This window comes from Mercenaria mercenaria, chromosome 17, assembly GCF_021730395.1.
Source record: "Mercenaria mercenaria strain notata chromosome 17, MADL_Memer_1, whole genome shotgun sequence".
In the NCBI taxonomy this organism is placed as follows: Eukaryota; Metazoa; Mollusca; class Bivalvia; order Venerida; family Veneridae; genus Mercenaria; species Mercenaria mercenaria.
In genome coordinates, this window is record NC_069377.1 from 67,743,816 (window position 1) to 67,765,512 (window position 21,697).

Genomic DNA, 21,697 nt, shown 5'->3' on the forward strand with positions numbered 1-21,697 from the left:
TGTTGTTTAATATTTCAAACATTCCATGAATATTTATCAACATGTGAGTTGTAAACCCTCACCCCCGTCACCACGCACGTTCCAGATTTCTTACTTGATTGTGCTCTCTTAAGGACTTCTGTTCTTTTAAGTTCAAATGTAATGAAATTATTTGCTATTATTAACATCCTAAACTTTTTGCCGGATATATTTCTTTGCCATTCCTCAACACAAACCCATTCGGCGGGGATACCAATTCATCACATTTGCTTGTTCGTACCATTTGATCAAGAGACTGGTACAGTGTAGAAGTCTGGTCAGGTTGTTATGTCCAGAACGTTTATAGTAGTACCTAGTAGACCTTTCCTCAACAAATATCTCTATGGGTGGGATTTTTTTTGAAAACATTTAAACTTAGACTTCAATGTATTTTTATTCATATACATAAATGTATAGTAATTCATTTATTAATACAAATTCTAACAATGCAAAAATGTTGCCAATAGGAATTATTACAGAAATCTTCAAAAACTTAAATATATCAAAAATTGAAAGATAAACATGAATGTAACTTAATTAATATCTGAAACTGAAAAGTCCTAATGATAGCAATTAAAAATCTAAATAAGCAGCTGAAAGGACTCATGAAGGGTGATCAACAATTTACTCAGAAATTATCTGTTAATAACATACCACCAAAGCCATTCCAATCCACCCAACAAAAATCCTTAAAATAGCAATTTTACAGGAACTTCCAAAGCATCAATGTAACTACGTTACTGCCTCGGTAGTCTACGCTTCAAGTGTGGGAGATAATGGGTTCGCTCCCCTGCTGTCATACAAAATACGTACAAAATGGAACTAGCATTTTCCTCGCCTGGCTCAGCATTGAGGCTAATTCAAGACCTGGTTTACCCGGTGTTAGTATAATGTAACTGGGTAGGGTATTATGTAATGTGTTATTCCAATGTGGCAACACTGTAAAGGTGGGCATTGTGCTCACTGCTACAAGAAGACAGCGTCTTTTATTAACTGAAACTTAAAATATAAAACACCGATAAACCCGAACACAGGCAAACATATACATGTACCTTGTATTTTGTTTACAAAATTTACAATTATAATCATGATACTTTTAATGTTTTTGACAGCTTTTTGGAGGAAATAGAAACGTTTAGATTGGTTCAAGGGTCCAGAAAAAATTTGAACCTAGCTCTTTTGAAGTAGCCAGAGATGTTGGGTAAAGTGTTCCCATCATTGTATAAGAAAACGAATTATCACACATGCACTTGTCAATATCTGAATCTAACCATATCAGAAAACACGGTTTGTCAGAAGAGACACTCCCATGTACCTTTAAAATATACCAGTCAATATATCCGTCTGACAAGCCTACGTACTTTGTGCATTCTGACTCACCGAGGTATTGCGAATCAGACTGAATTGAGAAGACATTTTTTTTCCTACGACTTGATTCCAAATATACCCCACATACTGCCTTGCGTCCTAACATACTACTGCCCTTTGTATGTAACGTATGTTTAGTTTGAACAGACTGAATTTTATAGACCCCTTTATTTAGACAAGCTAAATCTTCTACAACTAATTCACGTCTCTCACAAAAAGATTTGGATAATGGCCAGTCGCTTTTCTGTACATTATAGTATAATTTTGCGGTTTCAATGGTTGGTTTGTGAAGGAATTCCAAAACAGACTGATCATTAGAAATTTGTGACTCAAGAACATTTTTGACAGACTCTGCATTCACCTCAAACAACGACTGAAAAGCAAAGCGATACAGGAGAAATAGCTCTCGAAATGTTGCTAGACAGCAATACAGTTCAACATTATTCATCAAACAATCAAATTTGCTCATATCTCCTGTTGCTGTTTGAACCATTTCCCTAATTTTTTCACCTAAGTATAAAACTTCATCTAGTCCGGTTTGAACAGGGACGTCTGTGGCCATTAACAATAAGTGCATTTTTTTCTCTTCATCCCGAAGTTTTCCCGGGTATGGCAATCCTTGCATGTAGTTGATACAGTGACTTATCTTTACACATGTTGCTCGGCATTTAGCCCTTAGATCTGCATCCAAGGTATTTTCAAATCTCTTGGCTACAACTGAAGAAACATCTTCTGCAAAAAATAACCCGACTATAACAGTGGCAACTTTATATACAGTTCCTGCTTGGCCAGGAGACTTCCCCACTACTTTTAAAGCGGTGAAAATATTATGGGAGAATTTCATCAGGCACTTGACTGCAAGGTTGAAATCGGAATTGGATTTGGAAGCATTGCTCTTGTCTACCAGTTTGAGTTTCTGAAAGTCAGCTTTTACAATAGTTTGCATACAATCGTTAATATCCATGCAGGTCGTATTAGACAGGGAAAGTTTGTTTATATCTTCACTCAAACTTTGAACAACTTCTGACGACAGCGCTGTTTTTTCAGAGACTTCCATTTCCCAGCCTCCGGATGAATAATCTGCAGTGCAAAATACACGTGACCGTGAAAAGTGAAGACTTAATGGTCTCAAGTAACTTGCGAAGCAATTTATGTTCCAATTGACAATACCGTCCGTTGCTTTTTCAATTATTAAAATGGCATTGATGCTGATAAAACAAATTGAAGTATTAACCCTAACGTTACCTCTTGTATATATTTAGGCTATCTATATTTTCTTGCTAGTTTCATTGACAGAATGTTTCAAAAATGTGTACATTGTAATCAAAGTAAAGGATTCCTAGGAATATATTTAAAAGTGTAACATGAAATAGGAATAATTATGTGAATACATATAAAACTGAGTGTAGCATTTATTTCTGAATATCATACCAAGTGATAACAGGCAGAGCATTAATTAGTACCGGTGAGAAGATAAAACGTACCCAGAAATGATTGTATCTATCTAATCTAATATATACTAGAATGAATGTTCTGGCTGATATTCAACAGTAGTCTGTGTTCAGCCCTGTGTTTTGTTTACAGGAGACAACTCCAGAGGCTATTCAAATTTTGTATAATTATGTCCCTTGTCTTCTCAAAACAAAGGATAATCGGAGCAAAAACTGATGAAGTCAGAATATATAACAGACTTCTTTTTCAAACATAACAACAACAACAACAACAGATTATCTTATCTATTCGGAAGCCAGACTAATTCAGCAGCATCAGTGTCATTATCGTAATCGAAGTTGTATCGGACCATGTTGTCAATAAGAAGGTAAGATAATTCGTATAACAAGCGGGTTATATCAATCATCTTACCTATACATATTTATCAGTATGTTTTTAAATACATATTGAAATCTGAATATATCACAATATTCATAAAGCAGGTCAGATAATCACAGTAAAAGAGTCATGATACACTAATCAAAACTTCTAATGCATTTCAATACTAGTATGTTGGCAATATTTTTCATAATACTTACAGTACATATATGAAATTTCTCAGACATTTAAACCAACATGATGTTAAGAACACGGGAAAATTTGAAGAAAATCAAAGGGTGCAAATATATAATTTTAGTCATTTTATGATTTCTACCTATTTAATCGCCGAAGTACAGATACAAGTTTTGTTTTTATTCAACGAGTTTTATGAAGATACAAATAACAAATGACATTTTTAATGTGACATGATATAGATTGTGTTTTTGTCATGCTTTCCTGCATTATAATTCTCTCGTTTGCAAAGTATGGACATTTATGAGCATTTTGTGGATTTTTGACATAAAATGTATCAATTGGTATCAGAACATTGCTCGATTTTGTTGAAATTGTATGTGTTATTTACAAAATACTTTTCTAATTTTTGTGAAGTCTACAAAAAATATCGAGGGAGCGATTCAAGTTTCGATTAGTATAAAACAGCTTTCATTTCTAATATTCAATTTTAATATATAAAAATTATGTTTCAGATTAAATACATACGTAAATTATCTTTTGCAGAAAGTTGTATATTTTAAGAAAACGCCTACCTGTAAGACTAGTCACATAACTATGGTGGCTGATTTCTGCCATTTCGCGTTTTCGCCCCGCGACCCCGCCGAGCGAAAACACGAGAATTAACAAGGTAAAATGGCGGGGGCGAATTGAATTGTCTTATCTTCTTACTGACAACACGTTATTGTTTTTCATCAGTGCTAATTAATGTCCTGTCTGTTATCACTTTGTTTGGCATTCCGAAGTGAAGGCTGTCCTCAGATTTATATGTATTTACTTAATATATTCCTGTCTTAGTTTTACTTCAAAATGTATTCCTATGAAGTCTTCACTTTGATGACAATTTATACACTCTGTAAATAGAACTAGCTTAGAAAAAATGTTAGGGCTCATATTTCGACTTGTTTTATCAGCATCAATTGAAGTTGCGTTGGACCGTGTTGTCCAAAAGAAGGTAAGACAATTCGTGTGTTAAATGAAACTACTTACTTATACGTACACTTGAAGAATGATTGATTTAATCAAAATGAGAGCATTTTTGCATGACCCGTGGAATCAGCCCTGAGAATTATGCAATAATCTATATACCCTGCTGCCCAAACAAAATTAGTAAAACTGGACAAACAAGGACATTTATCCACATTTTAGTTTTATTGACAAATATCCTTGTTTGTTCAGTTTTACAAGATTCATGAAACCTGCGCAGCAATTAATATGAATTGGCTTACTGTTATACATGGTCCAGTTGAATTGAATTGACACTGATGCTGATAAAACCAGTCGAAATATGATCCCTAATATTGCTTTTAGTACAGTTTAGGATATATGTTTTTGCTAGTTTTATTTACAGAATTTCAAAAACGTATACAGTGTCATCAAAATAAAGGATTTCTACGAATAAATTTCGAAGTATAAAATTGAATAATTAAGTAGTTACAAACACAGTTGGATGAAGCGCCAAACAAAGAGATAACAGTCAGGGCATTAATTACATGAAGTACTGATGAGAAACAAAGAAGATAAAATGTACCCAGGGATGATAGCATCCAAATAAAAGCGAAAACGGTAATTTAACCAGAACCAATATATATCTTTTATTTTGTGTTGAATTAGAACATTGTTTTGTGTCATCTAATGAACTAACTGAACCTGGTTAATTTGATAAACTGAGAAAAGTGTAAGATTTTATAAAAAAAAAAGAGACCATTTCTGCATAACCCGTGGACATAAACCTTTCAGTCCATAACAAAATTTATTGACAATTGTCCATTAGAGTTTATCATTTTAATATTATATTACCTATGACAGGTTCATTAGAAACTAGAAGATTGAGAGGCAACACAAAATAAAGGTGTGTACAGGTAAAAGGAATCATATAACTGATAAAATTCCTAGAAATCCATTACTTTGATTACAATGTGTTCTTTCTTTGAATATTCTGTAAATAAAACTAACAAGAAATATATTTAATCTTAACGGTACATAAGAGTATGTTTTTTCTATTATTGGATATAGACACAGTTTTTGGGGGCAATGCCCCCAGATTTAACAAACCGTCTTTCAATTTTCTTGTCGAGCTTATGACCAAACTGACAACACACAGAAAACAAGTTAAAAAGTATTTACCAAACATAACTTTCATATTGCATTTTGCAATAATATTTTTGATCCAGATATGATTAAACAGATCTACACATTTTATTTAATACAGTATGTGAAGAAAACTAAACTGCATTATAAATATAAATTATAATATCTTCTAAGCGTAGGAATAATAAAGACGCTTGATTTGATCACGTGATCGATTCTGAAACCGACACTTGTTTTAATCATGTGACCTATTCTGAAATCCAATTAACTAATTTCAATACGCTCAAAAAGAATGTGTTCATGATTCTGAGTGAAAATACTAACTACTAAGGAATTGCAACGCCACTGATAAGCCGATAGATTATTGATTTTTTCATCGCTGTGCCTCGACACTGTTGTGGATGTGTATTAGGAGAAACTTCAGTCTGCGGCGATCAGTACCGTTTATCAGTAGGCGAATCTATAAATATGCGGCAATATCCTATAGATCTCGATTCGCAATCTGTTAAAATATCTTTTCTGTGCAGGTGTTATTTCTAAAATATTATTTCAGAAAAACAGTGCTGAAATGAAATACTTTTTGCAGTCTAAGAAAATATTTTCAAGAGATATGTTATTTATAAAAATCAATACTATATAAAAATAATAATAATGAAAAACAAAATAAAAAACAGTGTTTTACTTGAAATAGAATAGGTTGAAAAAATTCATTACTTATTCGTCAGTTTGAATTTATGAATTATTTGGTTCGGGTTGGGTGGGGAGGGGGGTGGGGGCGGGTAGGAATTAATTTGACAGTTTGATTTTTTGTAATTATTATCTAATCTAATAATCGTCAGTAGATTTTTTTTTCTCTCATTGTTCGAATTCGTAAAATCAACTATGAACAGATTACTTCTGTTTTACACCAACTATTAAGAACATTTTAAAGCTTAAAGGCATACTTATGTACTTGGTCGGACCGTCCTTATTCATGATTGCATATTATGTATAATTATATATTTTGATCTCGAAATCAGCTGTAAATCATTAATCAAAATGTCTTGTCCACAGAAGTTGCATAAAAATGAATTGAATTTCAAATAGTTACTAAAAATTAATACACAATTGCACGGTGCATATCCATATCGGCGGACTCCTTGCGAAATATGCTTAATCGGCGGTTTCTTGCGTCAGCACCGGCGATTTTTTGCTATAAACCTAAAAAAAAACAACTAATATGCAGAGAAGACCGTCGGTGCCACGACAAAACCGAAAGTAAATAGTTTTGAAAAATTCCATTTACATTTCGGCCTATTTATCTTTATTATTTGGAAGAATATTGATAAATGAATACAAATAGTGCGCTTGATATGTATGATATCAAAGCAAAAACTGGTTAAAGACTGTTGAAAAAGTCGGGCTAGTGTTCCATGTCAGTACACCATCAACGAATTTCATCGAGTTGCGAGCAAAATCGCTGATAATTAAAAAGTAAACACCATAAAACATAGAAAAGACAATGTTATGTTCAGTGCTCTACTTATTTTTGAGCAGCATACCTATTATCATGGATGGCAGCTCGATTTTTCGCCTCCCATACCAACCTGGGCACTGTTTATAGCAAAATATAACCGGTGCCGACGCAAAGAAATCGCCGATGTAGCAGATTTCGCAAAGAGTGCGTCGATATGGATACGTACTGTGAATTGGAGAGAGCATCCTGAATATACAAGCCATCTAGGGAAGGTTTGAATCCATGGAGATGTTGTCAAAAGTTATGGCATCAGAATCTTGCGGGCATGCAGTAATTTCAATAGCAACCACCACGCCATCGCAAATCAGGGGAGATATTTTTTTACTTTTTTCTGAAATCCGACCTTTATAGAGACAAAAAAACGCGCTTATTCTGGAAAAGTACAGCATTTCCCAAACTGAACATGTGCCCGATTCTTTAGTCTAAAGATCAGAACATTATGTATATGACGTGTTTAATATATAATGTTTGGGAAATCCTTGAAAAAGGACCGATGAAAAATTAATTCCCAGATTTTTATATTTAAAAAAAACGCCATATACGCTGATCAAACTGGTATTTATCTGCAGGAAAATTATCGTTTAACTCCCTGAGGCCGATATCGTAATATATCTGCTGCGGCGAGATAAGAATTACCACCTAACGTCGAAGAACATTTTCTGATCTTATCACAATCTCACGCGCATGCAGTCAATTGAAATCATGCAGGGAATCATTGGTGATTAAAATGAATTAAAATAAACTTACAAAATCTTCGAAGTTTCAAAAAATATTTTTATATCCTATTTCAATATTTTCACTTCGAAGTATTCACAGTTTTAACGAACCTACTGCGTTGAAAATATTTGAACGTTTCTGGTTCGCTTACTTTTTCACATGTAAAGACATTTAAGTTCTTTGAATAGAAATACAATATTTACAAAGACTATTGACAAAAGCAATACTGAAAACTGACACCCGTTTTTGTGTGAATATCGATCATGCATTTGTTTAATTTTGATGTATATATGTACACAAACGTTTTGTGACACGCGATGAGACAGTTAAGTTGTAATATATGCATTTACCCTTGAAAGGTTATTAAATTTACAATCATATGTTTATGTAGTCACGTTGTTTTTGTATTTTATAGAATATGTTTTGTTGTGTTCATGTTTTTCGGTTTGTATCGTATTCGATGTAAGTGTACGAATATTTCAGCCTTCTAAAACTTAACATTTTCCGACCATTTATTTAACTGATAATGGAATTTCATCGTCTGAATCATCATCGGACGGAACTGATATGTCAGAAGCTGTATGATAATGAATATTTTCTTTATTTTAAGAAAGATTTTTGGCAGACGACATTATTTTACTCCTTTGAAATACGTACAGTATGAACGAAACACAGTGGATTTCGTCTTTACGTGGTCGCATAATGGCAAACACTTATTTTAACAAGGGAACTAATTAGCACTAATTATAACATCTAAGAAATAATACCCAGTATGCAAAATAATTTTGCTTTTGCCAAGATTATCAAAAATTAAAAGGTACATGTCACAATCAGCATGATCTCGGTGCCGCGACTATAATCGTCAATCGCCGTCCTGGGATCGAGTCCTGATAACGTGCGTATAGTCGGATATCGACGCTACTGGGGTACAAAATATAACGCCTATAGTCGCATTTCGGTCCCAGGGAGTTAACGTAAAAAGTGCGCTAAATACTGTTATATTTGCGCATACATATACGTATTTCATCATTTTTCATAATTTTTGCTATGGGAGGTAATCCACCATTCCGCGATGATAACTTGCCGCAGGTGCCCGTTATATTTCAGCCTCATTTTCTTGGTAATTATCCCTGCAGATGTACATTTATGTTACCAGTTTAATGTATTTCATCTATCTGGGGGTGCAAATGGCTTTTGATGGTGATATTCGAAGACAGAACCACCAGAAATCTTGTTCTTTTTTCCACGGGCGTTTCGTATCCTAATTTACTGGAACCTAACTGGATACGCCAGTTCGGTAGGTTCATTGATATGACAAATCACGGTTTTCATAGTTTTAATGTATTTCTTATATTATGGTATTGATAGTTTGAAATACAGGTGTATATTAAATAACTTAAAATTGAATCAGACAATGTTATTTTGATCAACAAACATAACAAACAATATGAATAATAATTTCACCATATATCATGTATGTTTTTAAGAAAACAGTTACTGAATTTTAGCAATAATTGGAATGGAAAAAAGGTAGATCTATAAAAATATTTTTTACGGGTGTTTGTGTGTTAATTAATGACGACTCTTTATTAAAATGATGCTTATTTGTAACAAAACACATTCCTGACCTTTTTATTTGATTAGTATTGTACACATTAGAAAACTTAGCCTAGATTTTTTCAATGTCAGTTCAAAGAAATCCTGTTCCTTTAAACTTTCACATATAGGAATATTTTGACTTTCTTTCCAAACTTTCATAAAGTGTTACAAAGTTTGCCTGTTTCTGTTACACTGTCAAGAACACATGATGTCAGGACATAGAGTGCAAACAGAAGTATTGAAGAAATTGAAATACATTGTATAGCTTTATCTTTTTCATTTTATCAAATCTGGCAATGAAAGGTTTTTGTTTGTCGATGAACAACTGCTACTGAACAAGGCTAGATCTTTTATCTTTACATTTTGAACATAATATAGAAGTGTATTGAACATAAAGTTAATAAATTTTATTGTTGTGCACTGTTAAAGTTGTGACCACTCCATTTCTTGCTACACACAAGTGCATTACATAATGCCTGCATGTATTCCCCTGACATGAATGGGTTACATCAAGTCTTGAAACTGCATAGCATTGCCCCCATCAGTCCTCTCAGTACTTTGATTCATTTAGTTATATCTGTGCTCGCCACAACTGCACCTCCCGTGATATGATAAGCGGAGATAGCCGAACCATAACGGTTTGATATCTGATAGTGATCGATATTTAGCTAGACGATCTATGGGAGACAACAATGTAAAGCGTTGATCTCGATAAACAAGGACAGATAATAGAATCGACTTTACCCAATTCTTCAGTATGGAAGTAATGTTTTGCGAATGTTTAATTTTATTCCTATATTAATAATATTATTACCGGCGACATGTATTAGAATTTTATTAAGTAAATACGATATAGTAATTTGTATAACGTATCTTTGGTATAAACAATTTATTTTAGTTTTTAGTACTGAGTACAAAAATGGCAAAGGCCGAAACATTACGAGGGTAACAAGTTAACATAGCTGTATGGTCTTCATTGAAGACTCACGATTGATACGGTCTGGTGTACGTTAGAAACCACAGGTACCCTGCGGCCGGACGAACGGCCGCCGTGTTGACAACCTGCGAACTACCTTATATCATTTTTTTATGATCATCGTCGAATTGTGAAGCATTTGAATTGGAAGTTGTGGGTCATTTGGTGAAAACATATGAAAACAATCTTGATAAGATAGACCACAATCCATGAGAAAATCTGGTATTAACCAAATTTCCGCAACAGTCATATGTAAACATATCAGCATTTTATATGACTGATAAACTTTACGGATCTTATTTTCAATGTCTTACTTTCCATAACAGACTTTCTGTACACCCTGATGAATAGCATTACAATATTAAAGGGGATCAATCCCACTACGGTAACATACGATATACCGAATGAGATAAATATATCGAATTAAAAATGTGTACTTCCGGCACGTGCACAGAGCGTCTGACTTCGATGTTTTGGAAGAATACGTTTTTTCATTGTGCCTTATAACTTATAAGCATCCACATAACCTGTCCGAACCGCAACGTCTTGCACATCAGTACAAATATGGATATATGGCATATATACACGTAGTGTGCTCTAGTAATAAAATAAAATGGAACTTTATGTTGTGTGCGTCTTTCTAACGTCACAACACGTCTGACGTCATGTTCGTTTACGCGCGTCTTGTTTCCCAAAACAAACAAATATCCTCTATATATTATATCTAAAATGTATTCAACTAACTTACGTTACACAATATTCCATGTCTGTTTGAATATTTATTTTATGTATGGTATTTACTACTCCAATGACTGTTACATGTAAACAATGTTATTACTGTTTATCATGTAATATTTATCTTAAATATCTGTCATAAACAAGACATATCAGACATGACCTATTTCATAGTTTCATAACATTGTTTTCTAATGAAATTTAATATCAATTATCTATTGTGTTTCAATAAAAAAAGATATAAAAGATACATGACGATATAATGGGAATTTAAGATATTATATCAAATTAGCCAACATCAATTCGTGATTTTTGCCCTGATACGGAAGCCCTGGAGGGACATTTTAGTTACTTCTTATGACTTATTTGTTATTACTTATTTGTTATTACTTATTTGTTTATTCTGTAAACGCGGGAATACCAACAAAATGGAGGAGGAGTCCAGCTTTAGCGAAGATAAATCGGTATTTCACTTACAATATTCATTTTAACACCGTCAAAGTTTAAAGGGGGTATATTGGAGTCACCTTGTCCGTCCGTCCGTCCGTCTACATCACCTGAAGATATAACCCAGGTCTGTGGTTCCCAAGAGGAGATAATTCAACTTTAAAATTTTGCCATCATATTAAATAGGCCTAACCCTGTGAACACTACTTCTCCATATCTGACAGAAGGATTTTTTAAAAATCTTTATAGACTTGTAGTAGGCCACATGACGTTGTGCAGGTAACAAGATAATTCAGGTCCGAGGATCCCTAGTGGCACTATTAAGATCGTCGTACTTTGAACACCTACCACCAGCAAAATAGAATCTTTCGTACCATATTTCAGGGTTCAAGAGCTTTTTAAAACAAATCTAGATATGACTTTGTAATATGCAATCCTGCTGTCTTGCTTAAAGACGCTAAGCTTCTCTGAGGACGTTTCCACGCCTGAAATTACACAAATTTGCACTTTGCATGTTCCATAGCAACTGAAGTAGTAGCACTTTAAGATCTTTTTTTTTTTCATATTTAGCTGTATGCATAATGCTGTCAACTGACAATACCTTTCGGACTGCTAACAGTCGCTAAGCAGTAAAAAACACGTTTTCAAATAAATGGTAGGACAGACTGTTAGCTTAAAATGTACCTTTGATCTTTTCTGTTGAAAATTTACATTTTCGTTGAAGTACAAAATGAACAACGAGCCCATAAAACATATGACATGTGTATCTCAGAATACTTACACACTTATACAGGCATTCTATTGTCGTGAAGTCTTTCAGTACTAGATTCACAATTAACATTGCAGTGTAGATATGCAGCATACAGCTTACAGATGTAATTACACGTGTTTCATTTGCTACTTAGTAAACGTCTTTTCTTCTTCAAGGCCAAAGGTTATATTTTACCTACAGCACTTAAAGGGTATGAAGTAGCAAACATTCAGTCAAGGAGCGATCTATCAAACAGTCAGGATCCTTCCCCCATACACACGGTTAAGGTCCTTCCAGTAATATTGTGTATACATAATTTATCACCTGTCAACTAATTCTTATGTTATATTGGAAATCAGTTCCAAGGACTATAGGATTGCGCTTTCCCGTCCGTCCAACCGTCTGCCCGTTCGTCCGTCAATCCGTCTGTCCGAGCAAACAAGAGAACATTTGTTGGGTACTGAGGACAATAGGTGACAGTAAATCCTATTTATTCCATACTTCTCATTGGGTACTTTTTGTTGTTTGTTGGGTACTTTATAACAAAAGAAATACCCAGTAAAGGTCCGTTCGTAAGAACGTCCGCAATTTCGTATCCGGTTCATAACTTTGTCATTCATCAAGGGATTTTATAATTATCTGGCACAAATGTTCCCCATGCTGAGTCCACGTGTCATGTGTAAAATCCGGACCCCTAGCTTAGAGATGAAGGTTGTACTTTTAGGTCAAATGTCAACAGGGATTTTTCCTGTCCGGTCTGTAACTCAACAATCCTTAAAGGGATTTTAATATTACTTTGCACAAATGTACCTCATAATAAGACGACGTATCGTGTACGACACCAACAGTCAACCTTGACCTTTTCCTGTCTGATCAGTGATATTGACAGAATGATATCAGATCATTATGCTTTACTGCATTAGAGAAAATTAGTTGCCTTCCAGTAAGAGACTATGTATTGTATCGCAATGCATGGCAGTACTTCATTCACTTGTTTTGTCATTGATCTTATAGTGATGAACTGTCGTAAGGGATATAATTTTTGTGAATTTCGCAGTTACGTAATATTCGACTTTTTCCCAACGAACAAGCAATATTTCTATTAATTTTGTCTTCGAAATTTGAAAGCAACATATTGCAATTACAGTGAAAAAAAATCTTTTTTACCGAAACCATGAAATTTCTTACCAAGGAAATTAAATAATCTTACGGTATATTGCTTTTGCATTACAATTTACACAATTCATAGTCCCCGCAAAATAATAGTTTACCTTTACTGTTATAGGTGCGGTGTTTCCGAGCACAAGGAACTACGACGCCTCGTTTTATCTGGGGTTGGACTTTTCTTACTGGGAACGTTGTTACACTTTCAGTGTGCTTTTCTTGCCATGCATGAAAACCAAGGTAGAAGAAATTGTGATAATTTTGCCGGATGAATCAGAAATGGTAACCATGGTTCTTAGACCGGAACCGGAAAGACCGATTCGAATTGAACTGTGAACGGATTTTATCCTTGAAATAGAGACAAGGACACTATAATCAAAGCTTTTACTGTCTCACAAAAAGAAGATAGATTACTCTGGTAGAAAAGATCTCACTGTTAACATTTGTTTTTGCTATGACAAAGGGAGATAAACCCTTTGCTAGTCCATATAACATTACTCATGTTATCTGAAAACGTTATTAACATTATTTGTCTGTCAGTCAATTTGTGTATCTTTCGGTGCTTTATACTGAGAATTGTTTCTGTTTTTGAGTGTACTGATGTTGTATGACTAAACACTGATTTACACATACATACTTTAATCTTGTTAAAAGATATATAATTTCGCTCATGTATATATTGCTCTTATATTGTTGTTATCGTATTTTTTAACAATTTAACCTGTGTCATTGACATCTTTTCAGTTCATATTAGATCTTTTCTTTAGAGAAATCTATAAAAGGTAATGGTCTTGTTTATTATAGTGTCACCCCTATTGAAAGAGCCAGCCAATTTAGCATATGAGACACCTTTATTGTGCGTACCAATTACCTACCAACTCCTATATTTATCTATTGAGGTAAACGTCTGTTTGAAACGAGCTGTACCAATTTTGTGATCAACGTAGACATTTTTATATGTTGGCGAAGAAAGAATAAATGAAATACAATAAGGTAATTTTAATGATAATAGTAGCTTGATCTGGGATGCTGTATGCTCGAGTGGATTTTTGCCAGATCGGATCCAACCTTGCAAAATCCACGAGAGCCGAATCTAGCTACTGTTATAATGACCCTTTCATTATATACCTCCACCTTTTTGTTTGACGTTTTGTTATTGAACGAAATCTTCAATGTTTATCGATGCTAAAATGGAACTTATTGCTGTTTGTATGTGCGCTGTTTATAGGACTGTATCAGGTCATGCATTGTAATGAAAGCAGTCCGGTAACATACAATACAAAAGGTACAATACGGTTTCTTTCTGCCTGTTCATATTTACTTGTGAAATACAAGCCGAATTTTTCAAAAATTTATATAGGTATATAATAAATTATATTTCTACACGTATGAATATATGCAGAAACAGATAAATTGCTGCAGAAATATTGTTTAAGGAAGGTTGTGTACCCGTAATGACATTCGGCAATTTCCGTGCTATCATGTATTGCAGAATGTTATTTCGGCATTCTCCGGCCTTCAACGTAACTCGAACGAGAAAATGACTTCCCGTATGGATCGCAGAATGCCGAAACCTTATAATTAAAGGGAAGGAAGCATGAGTGAACGGTTATATAACATTGTCATTAAGTTGTCACTAATATTTACAAAAAGCACCTTGCTTTGTATTGTTTATGTCGTTGACTCAGCTGGAAGGTTTATACGCAGTATGGCACCTAGTGTTTATTTTTATGCAGAGTATTAATTATATTTTATTTATCACATGTTTGACGTCGCGGGAGTGTAATAAAGCCATTAAATAAAAATGATAATACACTAGTGTAATAAAGCTTTGACGTCGACGTCGTTTATAGTGTAGGAAACGTTGGCCAAATTGACTTGTTTATATAGCAAAAGAAAGTAGAACTTTTGGTGTTTTGACAGGAAAAGCTAACATGTGATAAAAATAATATTACATTAAATTTTTTGACTTTCCACACTGATTTTTATTAAACTCGTTGAATAAAATTGATAAAATGCTCGGCAGAGCCTCGCATTTTATTATTTTATTCAACTAGTTTAATAAATACAATATGAAAAGACACTCATATAATATCATCTATATGTGTTACTGTTTCAGTTCACAGGTGCAGTTTATTACAAACGTACGCATTGAGTAGTTATTACGTTGTCATTTACATGTTCATTATATTATTCACACAATACATGCATAAATCATTGTAATATACTGAATTTACTGTATTGTTCATTATGCAGTTGTTAAGATATTTTGCCTGATCTCTACTCGAGCTATTCATGGAATGCAGATTGTACACTGTTCAATGGAGTAAGGATTTTCAGTTATAGGCTTCCTTTCGGCTAAGCTCGTTTCTACTGACTTTTGTTATCTGCACGGTCCGTAAAATGTCAAGCCGTCTCGCCTCAGCGAGCGGGTATTACGTTATGAATTTAGTGAGAAAACAACATAAACACACGTACCTAGAATTCCGAACGTTCCGAAAATTAGGACCAACCTGGATTCCAGTTTCATCGTATCAATTAAACAAAAAAAGGAGACCAAATATTACGTTTTGCAAAGTAACCAATAGAAATCGGACCCTCAAAGCATAAATACCCCATAAGTACAGTAACGCAAATATGTCTTTGAAACGAAAAGAGACGTCATAAGATCAAAGCACTTAAAGGTACTGATAGGGAGCCACATGCAACATAAAACTTTCTAATTTAGGACACAACTAATTTACTTTGCTAGATAAACATGACATAAGTAACATCACTAATGCCTGATCATGAGCCAATACGCGTAGCAGAACTGAGTAACTCGGGCTCTTTTCGTTTCGTTTCGCGTCTTTCGTGTTTTTAGACTAACTCGTTACACTGAAGTTTTACGGGAAAAATTAGGCCCGACACGATCCAGAGAACTCAAGACAAATTGTTGAAAAAACCAGAATCACTCAGATATTCATATCAATGCTTTGTCTTTCCTTATAAAGCATACACATACATATTCAGGTACCCATTTCTACACAACGGTTTAGTGCATATGCTGTGTACATGTCCGCCTCTTACCTAATAAAAAAAACGAACCGTGCTGCTTTCTAGCTTTTTTAAAAGCTAACATTGTCTCAACTTACTTCAGCCTAGCTTGTGCTCTACCAAATCACATACGAAATGTGCCGATTTCATCCGCTTTTTAAGATTACACATATACAATGGCACAGAGTTGGAGAGTTCAGTGTTTTTCTAGTCTAAACAAAACGTGTCATATTTATTTAATTTTACTGCATTTGTCAGGTGTTTACGTTACATTCCGTCTCTTGTATCTTCCAATACAATTTAAGTTCCAGTAGATACCTACCCTACCCTCTTGTTTCTTTTATATATTTTTATTTTTGCCAAATAAATATGTATTATAATTCCGTTGTTATTTTTATTGTTTATTTCTTCAGTATACTTTTTCATTTTTACTATTATGAGGCCATTTGATTCATTCTTAAGTCCGATTCTTAAACTTGAAAACCTGGAGTTGATTTACATATTACTTGGGCGTGATGCCGCCTCTCAGCGAGGATGGAACCCGCAATGTATGAGTTATTAAAGTGTGTTTTATAATTATTAACCGTCTAATTAATACACCTCGCAAAATACAATCTTATGCATTAGATATAAATTACAGTGAATTGAGGTAGGCATAACTAACAGAGTAAGCCTCGGTTGAGAAGTAAAACCAAACCTCATTTTCAGAGCAAATTCATATTCATAAAACATTTTATTTCATATGTGTCAATTTTTTAAAAATATCATAAATAGTATATGGATACCATTGCTTTACTCATTATTCATTCTTATTTTTATGAAAACTTAAGATAGTTTAGACAAAAGAATCTTTTGGCCAGTCCGCGTCCTTAAACACTCTGAGGGAGGTGGGGAAGCTTCTGAATAATGTTTTGGCACGGAGTATATTGCAGGTGCGTCTTTTGGTTTACAGAAGCTGAGGCCCTAGTTCTAAAAGAGTTATTTGGCATATTTCGGCGGAATTCCCCCAAAATGCTTCTATCCTCTGGTTGTATCATTTGAACCTAAAATACGGCTGCAAAAATTTCAGGGAACTGTTTTTGGTCCCCATATCTGCTCGTAAAATTCGTGGAGCACATTGAACGTGATTTAAACAGTCCGTATAATACTTTGCAACAACAGCTGGGCAATTATTACTGGGTGCAACTTCAAGCCACATGATTCTACGACTGTAAACCCCTGTTTATCAAGACTTCTGTATGCCATTAGTTTTTCGTAAATCGTCAAAACTGACTGCCAGCTAAAAGCTTAATTATCTCGGTTTAATAAAAAATCAGCTTTCCTCAGTACTTCTGTACTGTTTAGACAAATTATGAAATGGTATGCCAAACTTAGCTAATTTCTATGTCAAAGAGGGCCATCTCTGAGCTAAAGTCGTTGTCCTAGTAATGTCGTATTGCCTACATATGTAGACTATGCTTGTAAACAGTGGTAAAAATGTTAAAGCCACATGACAAACAAGTTTGGCAAAATTTGGACCGGTGTGAAAACTTTAACTGATTTCCAAGTCCAAAACTGGCCATAATTCAGCCAAATTAGTTGACAGAGCTATATAATATTGCCTACGTATGGAGATCATGACGATAAAAGAGTGTTCAAAGTTTAAATGCCACGTGTCAAATAGAGTTGACAAAACGTTGGCCTGTACGAACACTGAGCCAATTTCCAAGTCCAAAAAGGGTCATAATCCAGCTAAAATACTTTACAGAGTTGTGTACTCTTGTCTACAGATGGAAATCATGATGATAAACAAGTGTTCAATGTTTCAAAGCCACATGCCAAATAGTTTTGACAAAACCTGGGCTTGTACGAAAACTGTACCAATTTCCAAGTCCGAAAGGGCCATTATTAAAACAAAATAGTTGACAGAGCTATGTACTCTTGCCTACAAATAAAGACTGTTATAATAAACAAGGGATATAAGTTTCAAAGCCATATGTCAAACAGTTTACACATAATATGAACTGGTACGAAAAACTTTACCAAGATTTGTAAGTTAAAAGGGGCCATTATTCAGCCAAAATCCTTGATGGAGTTATGTACTCATGCCTCAAACTGGACATAGTGATGGTACAGAAGTGTTGGAAGTTTCAAAGCTTTATCTCAGAACGTTTTGTCAAACTGTGGACTGGTACGAGAAACTTAACCAAGGTGTGATTCCGACGCCGTGATGAGTAGGATAACCCTACTTATTCTTCGAATAGTCGAGCTAAAAATTAATTTATTAGTAAACGGAATCATCAAATATGATATCAGCTGTAATGCAAGCTTAACATTATGATACGTCAGTTTGTGTTTTGTTCCTGCTTCATAGAATTTTATGTGAATAATACCGGGCTTCTAAAAGAGGAATTTAGAATTACTGCAATTTTACTTAACATATTCATGTCAGCTAATACATTATGCTTTCAAGTGTTTATACTTTACAACTTCCAGTTTGACCAATTTCGAGTCACAACATGATTTGGCAATAAAACATAACATACCTTAAATTTTAATACTACACTATTTAAGCTTAAACAAGTGAATGAAGTATTGCCATGCAATACAAAGTCCCCTACTGGACGGCAACTAATTTTCTCCACTGCAGTATAACATAATGATCTGATATCTGTCAATGATGTATAAACAATATTGTACTATATATACAATATGTTATAACACAACACTAGGATTAAAATTTGCATATACAAACATCTATAGTAAGTATTGTTGATTGTTTCATGACATCAATAAATATAAATAATTGTTTAATTTCAATCTTGATAACATTTTACTTTGAAGTTGGTGGGAAAATATGAGAAAAAAATGTAAGAAATCATCATATAAATGGAAGTAATTCTGAAGAAAAAACACCATTATTTTATTTGGGTCCATATGACACATGAGCTTATATAAAAATATTTTACAGACTGGACAGGAAAAGATCGATGTTGACTTGACCTTCAGGTGTGACCTTGACCTTTACACTAGGAGTGTGGGTATTGTACATGACACATTGTCTAATTATGGTGAACATTTAAGTCAAGTAATATTAAAATCTCTTAATTGATGACATAGCTATTGACCAGAAAGTAAAAAATCATACTGACATATGATCTCTGACAGTGACCTTGGCCTTTGAGTTAGGGATATGGAGTTGCGTAAGACAAGAAGTTGTCCTATTATTGAAAATATATGTGCTAAGTTATATTAAAATCCCTGGATGACAGAGTTATTGATCATACAGGGGAAAAAACAATACTGACCTTTGACCTCCGAGTGTGACATTGACCTTTTGGTTAGGGATCTGGGTTTACAAATAACACATAGTCTTATCATGGGGTACATTTGTGCCAAGTAATATTAAAATACATTTACGGATTGTTTAGACCGGACAGGAAAAAAAGACCTTTTGGCCTTTAACTTCCAAGTGTTACCTAACCCTTTCAGCTACGGGTCCGTGTTTTGCACATGACAAGTTGCCTCATCCGGGGGAATATTTGTGCCATCTGATATTTAAATAAATTATGTTTTGCATTACAAAGTTATAGAGCGGACAGGAAAAAATCCCTATCGACATTTGATCTCCAACTGTGACCTTGACCTTTAAGTTAGCGTTCTGGTTGTTGCGCACGACATGTCGTATTATCATGGGGAATATTTATGCCAAATAAACCACCCGGTTTTGCCTTCAATTTCATTCTGTTTATTATGTACTGCACATGTTCCTCTGAGGGGTTCCAGACAGGTACTTCAACCATCACTTCTACCAAAGCACACACAAGGCTCCACACATATCTGTTGTTGAATTTGCAGCAACACCTCGGGTGCCTGGTAAGCAGGAGTGCCAGGCTGTGAGAACCCACCAGTCATAGTTTCATGACAGTATTCATGCACCTGAGCTTGCTCAAACCCATGTCACATAACTTTACCACATGGAAATTTTGTGAAACAAGTATGTTTTCCGGCTTTATATCCCTGTGAATGACTATTGGATCTTGTGAGTGCAAATATGCTATGGCTTGTGATACCTTTAATAAACAGTCAACTTCACTGACATAGTCATGGCATTTTCTTCATTACCGGAGAGACCGTCCTTCAATAAGTTCAGACACACGCTGGTAACTTGCTAAGGCATACGCCATCAGCAGTACAATAACTTAATATGTACACAAAGTTCACAGGCAATGAATGGTTTTGAAATTTTCATTCTCTTCATGACAATCTCCTTTATGGCAATTTAAGTCCCATTCCAACGCATACAGTACCAAATGCCCAATTTCCTATGTCTTTACTCATGTTTAAATCGTTTAAATGCACCCTAGGTACACATGGGAAAGCCTGAGTTTGTGACTGAGTGGTGGGTGCCTAAAGTTGGACTCATCCTCCATTTTGTTGGTTTCCCCGCGTTTAAAGTACGTAACAATTAAGAAATAAGTAACAAGAAATAAGTAATAAGTAATAACAAATAAGTAATAACAAATAAGAAGTAACTAAAATGTCCCTCCAGGGCTTCCGTAGTACGACTAATCAAAAAGACAAAAACTTTCGTTTTCGTATGTAACATTTTTCATAATACTGCAAACATTGCATCAATATTTTATGTTATCAATTTATGAACGAATACCAAAGCTGCACGTGTCCTAGAGGGGCATTATTAGTTATCACTTACTTGTTATAAGTTCATTATTAAAAACTTTCAGTAATTGCACTATACAAGCTTGGTAATTCATCATGTTGCATTTCCAGTTTGCTTGTTTCATCGTTTTCACAACCTAAATCTGTGACATACCGGTCCCAGAACGTACATTTAAGCGAAAAAAGCCAAAATTGCGCTCATTTGAGACCATGTGCGAAATCAAGTGAAACTGCTACTTTGTAAAGTGTAAGGTTAGAGGAATGCCGTGAAATTGAGGATACATTTTGCATTTCAGCAGAAATTGGATGTACAGTTGATCAGTCTTGTTCCAATTATATTTGGCGTCATACATGTGCCATGAAATTGTTTCCCTATTTCATTTACTTGTTCATATAAAAGAATCGGATAAAATACATGGCCATGGTGTAATATATCTTAATACTTTGATTCGGATACACGCCGCGTGCTAGGCCCACGTGAAATTATTCCGTAGGCGTATAACGTCTTCGTACTGGATAGATGTATTAAAAATAGTTCTGCTATTTATCATTTCTTAATAACTAACTGACTACAGCA

The 21,697-nt window shown here is 34.4% G+C and overlaps 1 protein-coding gene across 3 annotated transcripts; it reads right to left on the minus strand.

Annotated features, from left to right (window-relative positions):
- Positions 1 to 392: 392 nt before the first annotated feature.
- Positions 393 to 11,371, minus strand: LOC123565957 (uncharacterized). Of its 3 annotated transcripts, none has more exons than XM_053528499.1 (2): positions 11,077 to 11,371; positions 393 to 2,466 (listed from the first exon to the last, which is right to left on the minus strand). In XM_053528499.1, the coding sequence occupies exon 2, from the start codon at positions 2,441 to 2,443 to the stop codon at positions 1,154 to 1,156; it is 1,290 nt and encodes a 429-aa protein (XP_053384474.1). In that variant the 5' UTR covers positions 2,444 to 2,466; positions 11,077 to 11,371; the 3' UTR covers positions 393 to 1,153. The 3 variants fall into 3 exon arrangements, with proteins under 3 accessions (XP_053384474.1, XP_045215646.2, XP_053384476.1); XM_045359711.2 differs by lacking the exon at positions 11,077 to 11,371 and adding an exon at positions 7,784 to 7,941; XM_053528501.1 differs by lacking the exon at positions 11,077 to 11,371 and adding an exon at positions 5,845 to 6,028.
- Positions 11,372 to 21,697: the final 10,326 nt, after the last annotated feature.

What these genes read in the sequence shown, in the direction of transcription:
- LOC123565957 (XM_053528499.1), bottom strand. Translation starts at nt 2,443, where the DNA reads ATGGAAGTCTCTGAAAAAACAGCGCTGTCGTCAGAAGTTGTTCAAAGT.